Genomic DNA, 13,436 nt, shown 5'->3' with positions numbered 1-13,436 from the left:
AAAGTTGCAGTGAGCTGAGATCGTGCCACTGCACTCCAGCCTAGTGCCTGGCAGCAGAGCGAGACTGTGTCTCAAAAAAAAAAAAAAAAAGCCAAAATATAGCATTTATTCTTTTCTTCATTGCTAATTCTTATTTTCAGTGGGTCCTCTTTCCTACTTTGGAGAAATTTTACTTGTATCGATTAGGGATTGCATTTAGTGGCAGGTATCAGAAACTTGAAAACCTATGGTTGAAATAGCTTAGTAATTTCACTTACATAATAAAGGTCTCAAGGTAGTCAATGGGCAGTGCTGTCACTGACCCAGGCTCATTGTCCCTTCTCCCTTAGACATGCTCCGTGTGTGCTAGTTACCTCATGGTTTTAGCATGGCTGTTCTCAGCATACCTTCCAGTAGGAAGGAGAGAGTTCCAGGGAGGGGCAGAATCTGTGCTAGAAAGACATAATTTTCCAAAAAATCTCAATAAATATCTCCCACATTTCACTGGCCAGAATTGTGTAGGTTTTAGCTTTCCAATCTCTGGTAATGGCAATGGAAAAAGAGAATTGGAATGGTGATTAGACCAGCCTTTAATCCTGTCAAGTTACTATTTGTTGATTAGGTTGCTGCAGGTACAAGAAACTAAGAAGTTATATACAGTTTTAAAATCAAAGAGGCCAGGTGCAGTGGCTCATGCCTGTAATTCCAGCACTTTGGAAAGGGGCCAAGTGGGTGGATCATATGAGGTCAGGAGTTTGGGATTGACCTGGCCAATATGGTGAAAAATCATCTCTACCAAAAAGTACAAAAGTAGCTGAACGTGGTGGCACGTGCCTATAGTCCGAGCTATTCCGGAGGCTGATATAGGAGAATCGCTTGAACCTGGGAGGCAGAGGTTGCAGTGAGTCAAGGTCGTGCCATTGCACTCCAGCCTGGGCGACAGGGTGAGACTCTGTCTCTAAATAAGAAGAAATAGTAGTAGAGGTTGTTAGGATTCCTAAGATCCTCCTTATATTTGTAATTTCTCTTCATCTGAGTAACTCTTTCAATTTGAGGAATTCTTTATGAAAGAAAATTTAAAATTTAATCATATTGCTTTTCCATACTTAAACTATGAAATCACTGTTGTGCATCTGTGGGCCTTTTGCAGCCACAGAACTGCTGACCCTAAACATGCCTTTTTCTGCAGGTTTTCTTATCCTATCAATGCAAGAAATGAGAGAAGCCTCTGGCACTTAATAGTCTTATGTTAACCTCTTCTGCTTTCCGTTTCAAAACTCATTTGATTCTGATGATTACTAAACCGTAAAAGTATGGCCTTTTCTCTGACATTTTCCTATCCTAAAGCCAAAATAAAAGGACACAAAGGGAGACTATTCATCTAACATAAAGAAAGCTGTTTATGTAAAATTAAGGATGCGCTTTCCTCATCTAAGAGTGCACTGAACCGTGAGCTCATACTGTGAGGCTGTATCTAGGCACCTTCAGTAATTTTTTTCATCCTATGTGTAGATCTTTCAAGGAGGACTTCAAACACCCCCTCTTATAATCAAATGAGAAGAAATACCAAGGATACCAACAAAAAATACTGATTCTACCCTACTTTAAAAAGAAAACCAGACTGGGCATGGTAGCTCATGCCTGTAATCCTAGCACTTTGGGAGGCAGAGGCGGGAGATCACCTGAAGTCAAAAGGTCGAGAGCAGCCTGGCCACCATGGATAAAGGCTGTCTCTACTAAAAGTACAAAAATTAGCTGGGCATAGTTGGCGCATGCCTATAATCCAAGCTACTCCAGAGGCTGAAGCAAGAGACTCGTTTGAACCTGCGAGGTGGAGGTTGCAGTGAGCCGAAATCGCCTCGCTGCACCCTAGCCTGGGCATCAGAGCAAAACTCCATCTCAAAAAATATATAAGGCTGGGTGCAGTGGCTCATGCCTGTAATCCCAGCACTTTGGGAGGCTAAGGTGGGTGGATCACCTGAGGTCAGGAGTTTGAAACCAGCCTGACCAACATGGTGAAACCCTGTGTCTACTAAAAATACAAAATTAGCCAGGCGTGGTAATCCCATGCATGGAATTAGTGCATGCCTGTAATCCCAGCTACTCAGGAGGCTGAGGCAGGCAAATCACTTGAACTTGGCTAGCAGAGGTTGCACCACTGCATTTCAGTCTGGGCGATAGAATGAGACTCCGTCAAAGAAATACACACACACATACATATACATACATACATGGCAGGTGGCTCATGCCTATAATCTTAACACTTTGGGAGGCCAAGGCCGGCCTATCTCTTGAGCTTAGGAGTTCGAGACCAGCCAGGGCAACATGGCAAAACCCTGTTTCACTATTAACTACAAAAAAAAAAAAAAAAATAGCTGGGCATAGTGGTGCACACCTGCGGTCTCACAGCTACTCAGGAGGCTGAGGTGAGGATCACTTGAACCCAGGAGATGGAGGTTGCAGTGAGCTAAGATCATGCCACGCATTCTAGCCTGGGTGACAGAGTGAGACCCTGTCTCAAAAAATTTTTTTATATTATAAAACAGGCCAGGTGCAGTGACTCGTGCCTGTAATCCCAGTACTTTGAGAGTCCAAGGTGAGAGGATCACTTGAGTCCAGTTCAAGACTAGCCTGGACAACATAGTAAGACCCTGTCTCCACAAAAGAACAATTAAAGAATTAGCTAGGGCCGGGCACAGTGACTCACGCCTATAATCCTAGCACTTTGGGAGGCTGAGGTGGGCAGATCACAAGGTCAGGAGATTGAGACCATCCTGGCGAACACTGTGAAACCCCGCCTCTACTAAAAATACAAAAAATTAGCCAGGCATATTGGCATGCACCTGTGGTCCCAGCTACTTGGGAGGCTGAGGCAGGAGCATCACTTGGACCCAGGATGCAGAGGTCACAGTGAGCCGAGATTGTGCTACTGCACTCCAGCCTGGGCGACAGAGTGAGACTTGGTCTCAAAAAAAAAAAAAAATGTTTAAAGAAAAGTTAGGTAGGGGCTAGGCTCGGTGGCTCACGCCTGTAATCCCAGCACTTTGGGAGGTTGAGAGAGGTGGATCGCCTGAGGTCAGGAGTTCAAGACCAGCCTGGCCAACATGGGAAAACCACTTCTCTACTAAAAATCCAAAAATTGGCTGGGCAAGGTGGTGGGTGTCTGTAATCCTAGCTACCCAGGAGGCTGAGGCTGGAGAATCCCTTGAATCCAAGAGGCAAGGGTTGTAGTGAGCCGAGATCATTCCACTGCACTCCAGCCTGGGCAACAAGAATGAAACTCCATCTCTAAATAAATAAATAAAGTTAGCCAGGTATAGTAACGTGCACCTGTAGTCCTAACTACTGGGGAGGCTGGGGTGGGAGGATCACTTGAGCCCAGGAGGTCAGGGCTTTAGTGAACTCTGATTGGGCTGCCGCACTTCAGACTGGGTGACAGAGCTATATACTGTCTCTAGAAAACAAAAAACTAGAAACGTTTAGCTGTGATGGACAAAAATGCTATGTGCTTAAACCATCTCTTCCCTTTTTGTTTTGAGACAAGGTCTCACTCTGTTGTCCAGGCTGGAGTGCAGTGGTGGGATCAGAGTTCACTACATCCTTGACCACCCTGCCTCAAGGGATCCTCCCTCTTCATCCTCCTGAGTAGCTAGGACTACAGGTGTATACCACCATACCTGGCTAATTATTTTTTTTAATTTTTTTATAGAGGCAAGTTCTCACTTTGTTGTCCAGGCTGGTCTTAAACTCCTGAGGACAAGTGATCCACCCACCTCAGTCTCTCAGAGTGCTAGGTAGGATTATAGACATAAGCCCCCACACCTGGCCAAAGCCCCACTTTTTTTTTAAGACAGGAATCTCATCTTTTGCCCAGGCTAGAGTGCAATAGTGCAATTGCAGCTCAATGCAGCCTCTACCTCCTGGGTTCAAGTGATTGTCCTGCCTCAGCCTCCCAAGTAGCTGGGATTACATGTGCATGCCACTACACCTGGCTGACTCTTTTTGTGTGTATTTTTAGTAGAGATGGGTTTTCACCATGTTGGCCAGGCTGGTCTCAAAATCCTGACATTAAGCGATCCACCTGCCTACACCTCCCAAAGTGCTGGAATTACAGATCTGAGCCACAGTGCCCGGTTCTGTCCCCATTTTTTAAAAAGAGAAGAGAGGGCCGGGCACAGTGCCTCATGGCTGTAATCTTAACACTTTGGGAGGCCGAGGCAGGAAGATTACTTGAGGTCAGGAGTTCAAGAGCAGCCTGGGCCGGGTGCGGTGGCTCAAGCCTGTAATCCCAGCACTTTGGGAGGCCGAGGTGGGTGGATCACGAGGTCAAGAGATCGAGACCATCCTGGTCAACATGGTGAAACCCCATCTCTACTAAAAATAAAAAAATTAGGCCGGGCGTGGTGGCTCAAGCCTGTAATCCCAGCACTTTGGGAGGCTGAGGCGGGTGGATCACAAGGTCAAGAGATCGAGACCATCCTGGTCAACATGGTGAAACCCCATCTCTACTAAAAATACAAAAAATTAGCTGGGCATGGTGGTGCGTGCCTGTAATCCCAGCTACTCAGGAGGCTGAGGCAGGAGAATTGCCTGAACCCAGGAGGCGGAGGTTGCGGTGAGCTGAGATCGCGCCATTGCACTCCAGCCTGGGTAACAAGAGCGAAACTCCGTCTCAAAAAAAAAAAAAAAAATTAGCTGGGCATGGTGGCACGTGCCTGTAATCCCAGCTACTCAGGAGGCTGAGGCAGGAGAATTGCTTGAACCTGGGAGGCGGAGGTTGCGGTGAGCCGAGATTGCGCCATTGCACTCCAGCCTGGGTAACAAGAGCGAAACTCTGTTTCAAAAAAAAAAAGAGCAGCCTGGCCAAACTGGTGAAACCCCGTCTCTACTAAAAGTACAAAAATTAGCTGGGCGCGGTGGCAGGTGCCTATAGTCCAGCTACTCAAGAGGCTGAGGCAGAATCGCTTGAACCGGGGAAGCAGAGGTTGCAGTGAACTGAGATCGCACCACTGCACTCCGTCCTGGGCGACAGGAGAGAGACTCCACATCAGAAAAAAAAAAAGGGAGGACAAGCCTGATAACTAACCTTTTGTACTTCCATATTTGAGCAAAGGACAGTGATAGGAGAGTGACATCTAGTGGTGTGCCTGTGGAAGAGCCTTCAGAAGGAAAAGGTTTCACACAGATCTCTTTCCCCAGGCTCCTCTTGCACATGAGTCACCTTAATAGCTTTCCAAGTTGTGGTTTATAGACTTAATGGTATGTCCAGAGTGGAGGTTTTATTTTTTATTATTTGTGGGTTTTGCATATTGTTCTGTAAACTTGGGATGGGAAAGTTCTGAAGTCCAGTGCTTTAAAGCATTGCACAAGAAACTCAGCAACAGTGGGTTACTGGCCAAGAAGTCATCCACCCCTCTTTTTATATAAAACCGTATAAGTAATCATGTTCATTTCTACTCGATTTTGGTACAAAATTAATTTTAAGAAAATGTAAGCAATTAAAACAATATGCACAGTCAATGTTTATATCTTTAGGTATTCTGGTACTAATGCTTGAGATTGTTCATACATTTAATGGTGAAATATGCACCATACATATGTGATTATATACATGCTGTGAAAACCACTGCTACAAGTATTGCAACTTTTGGTTTACAAACTAGATCTCATCTTTCCAGACTGAAACTTTATAATCTCAGCTTTTCATGTAAGTACATCTTGATAGATCATAAAAAGCAAATTATCAGTGAAAACCAACACAGTTCTTAATGTATGTTTTGTTATAAGGATAATTTTATTCCAGCTTTTTATTAATTTCTGCGTTTTTCTTTCAGTGATTCCATATAGGTCAGTGATCATCCCAATCAAAAAGCTAAGCAATGCAATCATCACATCAAACCCCTGGATCTGTGTATCAGGAGAGCTAGGAGACACTGGAGTAATGCAGATTCCCAAAAACCTCCTTGAAATGACTTTTGAGGTAGGTTCAGCTAACACCTTTTCTAGCAGAACGTACCACGTGTAGTTTTACAGATGGATTCTGTCTGGCTTTTTCATTTTTCCTTGAATCAAATAAAATAGAGGAGCACTCAAAGCATGCAGGATCATTTTTGTGATTATATGCCTAAGCAGCTTATACTAATTTGTTTTGTATTTTCATTGTGAAGCTCTATTTTTCACTCGTAATGGTGTACTTTGGGGCTTTACCAGGTCCTCTCCCATTATTTTCAGGGCCTAGCACAGATCCTAGCAAGCAAGAAATATTCAAATAAATGTTTTCTCCATAGTGGTTCTCCTTCCTACTGTAAAATGCTTTCTGCCCATACCTGGTCATCTTTTGGCAAAAGGACAGGAGAGCTGATACTCATGCTTATGGATTTTATTTTATTTTATTTATTGTTTATTTATTTATTTGAGACAGAGTCTTGCTCTGTCGCCCAGGCTGGAGTGCAGTGGTGTGATCTTCACTCATTGTAACCTCTCCCTCCCGGGTTCAAGCATGTGCTTACGGATTTTAGAACATATGGTGACATTTATAGAGTGAGTTTACAAAAATACCTTTTGGCCAAGTGCAGTTACTCATGCCTATAATCTCAACACTTAGGGATGCCAAGGCGAGTGGATTGCTTGAGCCCAGGAGGTCGAGACTAGCCTGGGCAACATGGTGAGACCCAGTTTCTATAAAAAATACAAAAATTAGGCAGGCATGGTGGCATGCACCTGTAGTCCAGCTACTTGCAAGGCTGAAGTCACTTGAGCCCAGGAGACAGAGGGTGCAGTGAGCCAAGTTTGTGCCACTGCACTCCAGCTTGGGTGACAGCTGGAGTGCAGTGTTTTTGTCTCAAAAACAAAACAAAACAAAACAAAAAACAATGTTTTGATATTGTAGTCAATTTTCACGTTTTACTTGGCGAGGTAGTACCATGTGTTTGAGCCTACACACGGGTTGATCTTGGTGGAGGAAGAGGACAAATAACTGTTGTGTTTGTGGAAGGAAATGGTACTAACTGAATGTCCCATTTGCATGTTTCTTGGGGTCTTGGAATAGCAATTTCCGCTTAGAGTCATGATGCCCCACAGGAGCCCAGTTTGGCCTTATCCATGCAGTAGACTCACAGCCATCTGTATATAAAATATTAAATGCAGGCGCGATGGCTCAAGCCTGTAATCCCAGCACTTTGGGAGGCCGAGGCGGGTGGATCACGAGGTCAAGAGATCGAGACCATCCTGGTCAACATGGTGAAACCCTGTCTCTACTAAAAATACAAAAAATTAGCTGGGCATGGTGGTGTGTGCCTGTAATCCCAGCTACTCAGGAGGCTGAGGCAGGAGAATTGCCTGAACCCAGGAGGCGGAGGTTGCGGTGAGCCGAGATTGCGCCATTGCACTCCAGCCTGGGTATCTGGGTAGCAAGAGCGAAACTCTGTCTCAAAAAAAAAAAAAAAAAAAATTAAAACCTTTAGCTTTTCTTCATCTACCAATAATGGAACTACATTAAAAATCCCGTCATTGCTATTTCTAAGCTGTCTCTCTCATGTCTACCTACTTCTTTCCATCTCTGCTGCACAACTAATTCAAGATCCATCATCCCTGAGCTAGAGCATGGGGATGCCTTCTCACTGATATACAAAGAATAAAGTGCTTTAAGAATTCATAGCTCTAATTCATACAAAAAATAGGGTGAATAAGACCTAGTATTTGCTAACACAACAGGGTGACTATAGTCAAAAATAACTTAATTGTACATTTTAAAATAACTAAAAGAGTAGAATTGGATTGTCACACAAAAGATAAATGTTTGAGGTTACAGATACCCATTTACCCTGATGTAATTATTAGGCATTGCATGCCTATATCAAAATAACTCAATCCATAAATATACACATTTGCTAGGTACCCACAAAAATTTTAAATTAACCACAAAGAAGAACTTATAATCCTGATGTTCTCATCCATCACATAGTTGGGGTCAGTGATCTTTTCGTTATCAGGTTTTAGAAGTCACAATTTAATTAGTGTTTATTTTCGCTATTCCCATTATTATTGCTTTATTTTGTACTTGTCCACAAAGGGCCAGTGAAGATAATTTACTGATAACTATGCCTTTCCAAAAATAGCTTCAAAGACTTCTAGTATATGCGGTCTGAGGTCAGTTTTGCCTGAGTATCTTATTGGAACAGAAAAATACCAACATCTCATGTACCCTATAAATATATATACCTACTATGTACCCACAAAAATTTTTTTTAAAAAGAAAAATATCAGTATTAGTGCTTTTTAAAATCTATAATTGTTTTCTTGACCTCTCTGTAACTAATCTAAACAGCATCTTTTTCCTGTTTTGTTTTTTTTTTTTTTGAGACGGAGTTTCGCTCTTGTTACCCAGGCTGGAGTGCAATGGTGCAATCTGAGCTCACCGCAACCTCTGCCTCCTGGGTTCAAGCAATTGTCCTGCCTCAGCCTCCTGAGTAGCTGGGACTACAGGTGTGCACCACCATGCCCAGCTAATTTTTGTTTTGTTTTTTTTTTTTTTTTTTTTTGAGACGGAGTTTCGCTCTTGTTACCCAGGCTGGAGTGCAATGGCGCGATCTCGGCTCACTGCAACCTCCACCTCCTGGGTTCAGGCAATTCTCCTGCCTCAGCCTCCTGAGTAGCTGGGATTACAGGCATGCGCCACGATGCCCAGCTAATTTTTTGTATTTTTAGTAGAGACGGGGTTTCACCATGTTGACCAGGATTGTCTCGATCTCTTGACCTCGTGATCCACCTGCCTCGGCCTCCCAAAGTGCTGGGATTACAGGCTTGAGCCACCACGCCCAGCTTAATTTTTGTATTTTTAATAGAGACGGAGTTTCACCATGTTGACGAGGATGGTCTCGGTCTCGATCTCTTGACCTCTTAATCCAGCCGCCTCAGCCTCCCAAAGTGCTGGGATTACAGGCATGAGCCACCACACCCGGCCTCCTGTTTTTTTAAATTCTCATCCTACAAGGCACAAGTCACTGTCTCAGTCATGTTTCTGAGTTCCCCAAGTAGAAGTAACTGTTCCCTTCCCAGCGTCGTTCTAGCACTTTTTACATCCCTAATCTAGCACTGTCTACAGTCCTCCTCATTTGGTAATGTCCATATGTCTCACATCTCATTATGTGGGAGCTCCCTGAGAACAAGGAATACATGTGAATATATTTCTCTAGTGGATAGCTGAATACATTATGTGGGGTTGGTCTCTGCAGTTGTTAAATTAGTTGGAACCAAAGTACCTGTAAAGCTGAGATGTAACAGGATGGAATTGGGTACTAGATAACCTAAGATCCTGTCCTTACAGTGCCAGAACTTGGGGAAGCTGACCACTGTTCAGATTGGTCATGATAACTCAGGACTGTTAGCCAAATGGCTAGTGGATTGTGTCATGGTCAGAAATGAAATCACAGGACATACGTACAGGTAAGTAAATGGCCTTGGGAACTCAGAATTCTTTAAGATTCTTCAGATGAGAAAAGGCTTAAGAATTGTTTAAACTCTTCCACTTGCCTTCTGAATTTTAGGGGTTTTGTTAGGGGGAGGGATTATTTTTGTTTAAATTATACAAAATTGCCCCCTAAAAAACTTTTTTTTTTTAATGAGACAGTGTTTCTCTCTTGTCACCCAGGCTGGAGTGCAGTGGCGTGATCTCGGCTCACTGCATCCTTGGCCTCCCAAGTTCAAGAAATTCTCGGGCTGGGCGCGGTGGCTCATGCCTGTAATCCCAGCACTTTGGGAAGCCAAGGCAGGTGGATCACGAGGTCAAGAGATCAAGACCATCCTGGCCAACATGGTGAAACCCCGTCTCTACTAAAAATACAAAAATTAGCTGGGCGTGGTGGCACACCTGTAATCCCAGCTACTTGGGAAGCTGAGGCAGGAGAATTGCTTGAACCCAGGAGGTGGAGGTTGCAGTGAGCCAAGATTGCGCCACTGCATTCCAGCCCGGCACCTGGCAATGGAGCAAGACTCTGTCTCAAAAAAAAAAAAATTCTCATGCCTCAGCCTCCCGAGTAGCTGGGATTACAGGCCCCTCCCATCACACCCCGCTAATTGTTGTATTTTTAGTAGAGATGGGATTTTGCCATGTTGGCCAGGCTGGTCTCAAACTTCTAATGTCAAGTGATCCACCTGCCTCAGCCTTCCAAAGTACTGGGATTACAGGCATGAGCCACCACACCCAGCCTCAAAAAACTTTTTAAAAACAACAGATGTTTGCTGCTATTGCTTAGTCCACAAGTGTTGAAAAGATTAGTATAACTCTCAGAAAAAAGAAGCCTAAAATAACTTCAGTAGGAGGAAAAGATCTCAGTCACAGCCAACACTACTCTATGGAAACATTGTCCTCTTTTCTTCTTTGCCTTAACTCCCACGTTAATTTCTAGTTTGAAAATATTCTGACCGGGTGCAGTGGCTCCTGTAATCCCCACACTTTGGGAGACTGAGATGGAAGGATCACTTGAGGCTAGGAGTTCAAGACCAGCCTGGGCAATTAGTGAGACCCACTGTCTACAAAAAACACAAAAATTAGCCAGGTTTGATGGTGCACACCTGTAGTCCCAGCTACTCAGGGGGCTGAATGAGAACCCTGTCTCAAAAAACCCAAAAATCTTTTTTCTATCCTACCAGATTCCCATGTGGACGGTGGCTGGGGAAAGGCATTGATGATGGGAGCCTGGAAAGAATTCTAATTGGAGAATTGATGACATCAGCATCAGATGAAGATCTAGTAAAGCAGTGTCGGACTCCACCCCAGCAGAAGTCACCCACCACAGCTAGGAGATTGAGCATCACTTCATTGACAGGAAAAAACAACAGTAAGTAGTTTATTTAAAATCTTCCTACATGCTTCATATCATGTAGGCTTCATGTGACCATTTGACAGAAAACAGTTGTATTAATAAATGTAGTGAGGAGATTTTAAAAAGAAAAAAGTTGAGGAAAATTCATAAATATTCCAAAGCCAGAAGAATTTAGATGTGAAAATCTAATTTTTTTAAATTCATTTTTTTAAATTGAGATGGAGTCTTGCTCTGTCACCCAGGATGAAGTGCATGGCTTAATCTCAGCTCACTGCAACCTCTGCCACCTGGCTTCAAGCCATTCTTGTGCCTCAGCTTCCCAAGTAGCTGGAACTACAGGATCCCACCACCACGCCCGGATAATTTTTTTGTATTTTTAGTAGAGACGGGGTTTTGCCATGTTGGCCAGGCTGGATTCAAACTCCTGACCTCAGGTGTTCTGTTCGCGTCAGCCTCCAAAGTACTGGGATTATAGTCGTGAGCCACCGTGCTCTAAAAGCTAATTTTTAAAAAACCTGCATGCTATGTTTTTATTAAGCTGTGGAAATGTGAGTAAATATTTTGCCTGAAACTTTTGTTTTGAGTCAGGGTTTCACTCTATTACCCAGGCTAGAATGCAGTGGCGCAGTCTCAGCTCACTGCAGCCTCTGCCTCCCAGGTTCAAATGATCCTTCCACCTCAGCCTTCCAAGTAGCTGGGAATACAGTAACACAAAATCGTACTCGGCTAATTTTTGTATTATTTTTGTAGACTGGCATTCGCCATGTTGCCCAGGCTGGTCTTGAACTTCTCAGCTCAAGTGATCTGCCTGCTTCAGCCTCCCAAAGTGCTGTCATTACAGGCATGTGCCACCACACCTGGCCTTGCCTGAAACTTAAAGGAGAAATAATAATAGTTATATATCATAGTATTCCCAGATAGCCATATCTAGCTATCTAGCTTTCCAGTCTCTCTCTCTCTTTTTTTTTTTTTTGAGATGGAGTTTTGCTCTTGTTGCTCAGGCTGGAGTGCAATGGCACGATCTTGGCTCACTGCAACATTTGCCTCCTGGATTCATGCATTTTCTTGCCTCAGCCTCCAGAGTAGCTGGGATTACAGGCATGTGCCACCACACCCAACTAATTTTGTATTTTTAATAGAGATGGGGTTTTTCCACATTGGTCAGTCTGGTCTCAAACTCCTGTCCTCAGGTAATCTGCCCACTTCGGCCTCCCAAAGTGCTGAGATTTCAGGCGTGAGCCACTGCGCCCAGACAGTAGTGAATTTTATTAATATTATACTATGTTCACATACCATTTTTAGTAATATAGTAAAATTCTAATTTATACTAATGTGGGCTTTAGCAGACTGAATAATGTCTCCCAAGAATATAAAATTCTAATCTCTAGAATCTGTAAATGTTGCCTTAGTTGGAAAAAGGATATTTGCAGATGTGATATAGGGATTTTCAAATAAGGAGATTGTTCTGAATTACCTACATGGGCCCTACATGCATTCACATGTATTGTGTCCCAACCCTTGGGGAGGCCGAGGTGGGCAGATCACTTGAGGTCAGGAGTTCGAGCCCAACCTGGCCAACATAGCAAAACCCCATCTCTGCTAAAAACAAAGAAATTAACCAGGTGTGTGGTACATGCCTGTAATCACAGCTACTCGGAAGGCTGAGGCATGAGAAAAGCTTGAACCCAGGTGGTAAAGGTTGCAATGAACCGAGCTCATGCCACTGCATTCCAGCCTGGGTGACAGAGTGAGTCTCTGTCTTTGTTTTTTTGTTGTTTTGGGTTTTTTTTTTTTTGGTGCCAATTTTAAGTAGTTTTATTTAAGACATTACATTTTCCACTTACAATATAGTGTTTATAAAGTACAGTGTTATTTCCTTCCCCTGTGCATATGCTCCATATTCAAGTATGGAGAAAAATATGGAACACTTCACAAATTTGCGTGTCATCCTTGCGCAGGGGCCATGCTAATAATCTTCTCTGTATGGTTCCAATTTTTTAGTATATGTGCTGCCAAAGCAAGCACAACTCTGTCTTAAAAAAAAACAACACACAAGGAATGTTGGCCAGGCACAGTGGCTCATGCCTGTAATCCCAGCACTTTGGGAGGCTGAGATGGGTGGACCACCTGAGGTCAGGAGTCCAAGACTAGCTGACCAACATGGCAAAACCCTGTCTCTACTAAATATACAAAAATTAGCTGGGCATAGTGGTGTGCGTCTATAATCCCAGCTACTCAGGAGGCTTAGACAGGAGAATCACTTCAACCTGGGAGGTGGAGGTTACAGTGAGCTGATATTGTGCCACTGTACTCCAGCCTGGGTAACAGAATGAGACTCTGTCTCTTAAAAAACCAAAAAACAAGGAATGCCAACAGCCACCAGAAGCTGAAAGAGACAAGGAAAGAATTTTCCCCTAGAATTTGAAGAGAATGCAGCCCTGCTGACACTTTGATTTTTTTTCTTTTGCCCAGTGATAACTAAATTTTGACTTCTGGCCCCCAGACTGCAGGAAAATATATTTCTATCACTTAAACCACCAAGTTTTGTGAGTCTATTAGAACAGCCACAAAACATGAATAGAGGCAGTATTTAGGGAAAAGTTACAGAAGTTTATCAGTGAAGGGGCTTTATTT

General features: G+C 43.5%; 1 protein-coding gene and 1 non-coding gene across 9 annotated transcripts in view; one reads left to right on the top strand and one right to left on the bottom strand.

The window, feature by feature from the left end:
* DENND5B (DENN domain containing 5B) overlaps positions 1-13,436 on the top strand; it is a 207,736-nt gene that overhangs the window by 181,277 nt on the left and 13,023 nt on the right. For all 8 annotated transcript variants that reach the window (XM_074403024.1, XM_074403023.1, XM_074403026.1 and 5 more), the window contains 3 exons: positions 5,814-5,959; positions 9,305-9,423; positions 10,630-10,817. In XM_074403024.1, the coding sequence (XP_074259125.1) occupies positions 5,814-5,959; positions 9,305-9,423; positions 10,630-10,817 (453 nt within the window). The remainder of the gene's footprint in view (positions 1-5,813; positions 5,960-9,304; positions 9,424-10,629; positions 10,818-13,436) is intronic.
* On the bottom strand, positions 12,716-12,827 carry LOC120365121 (U6 spliceosomal RNA). Its single transcript, XR_005580140.1, has one exon. It is a non-coding gene; the product is annotated as a U6 spliceosomal RNA (small nuclear RNA).

Source organism: Saimiri boliviensis, chromosome 7 (genome assembly GCF_048565385.1).
Source record: "Saimiri boliviensis isolate mSaiBol1 chromosome 7, mSaiBol1.pri, whole genome shotgun sequence".
In the NCBI taxonomy this organism is placed as follows: domain Eukaryota; kingdom Metazoa; phylum Chordata; class Mammalia; order Primates; family Cebidae; genus Saimiri; species Saimiri boliviensis.
The sequence above is the reverse complement of the archived record's forward strand: the minus strand, read 5'-3'. Positions and strand labels throughout refer to the sequence as shown.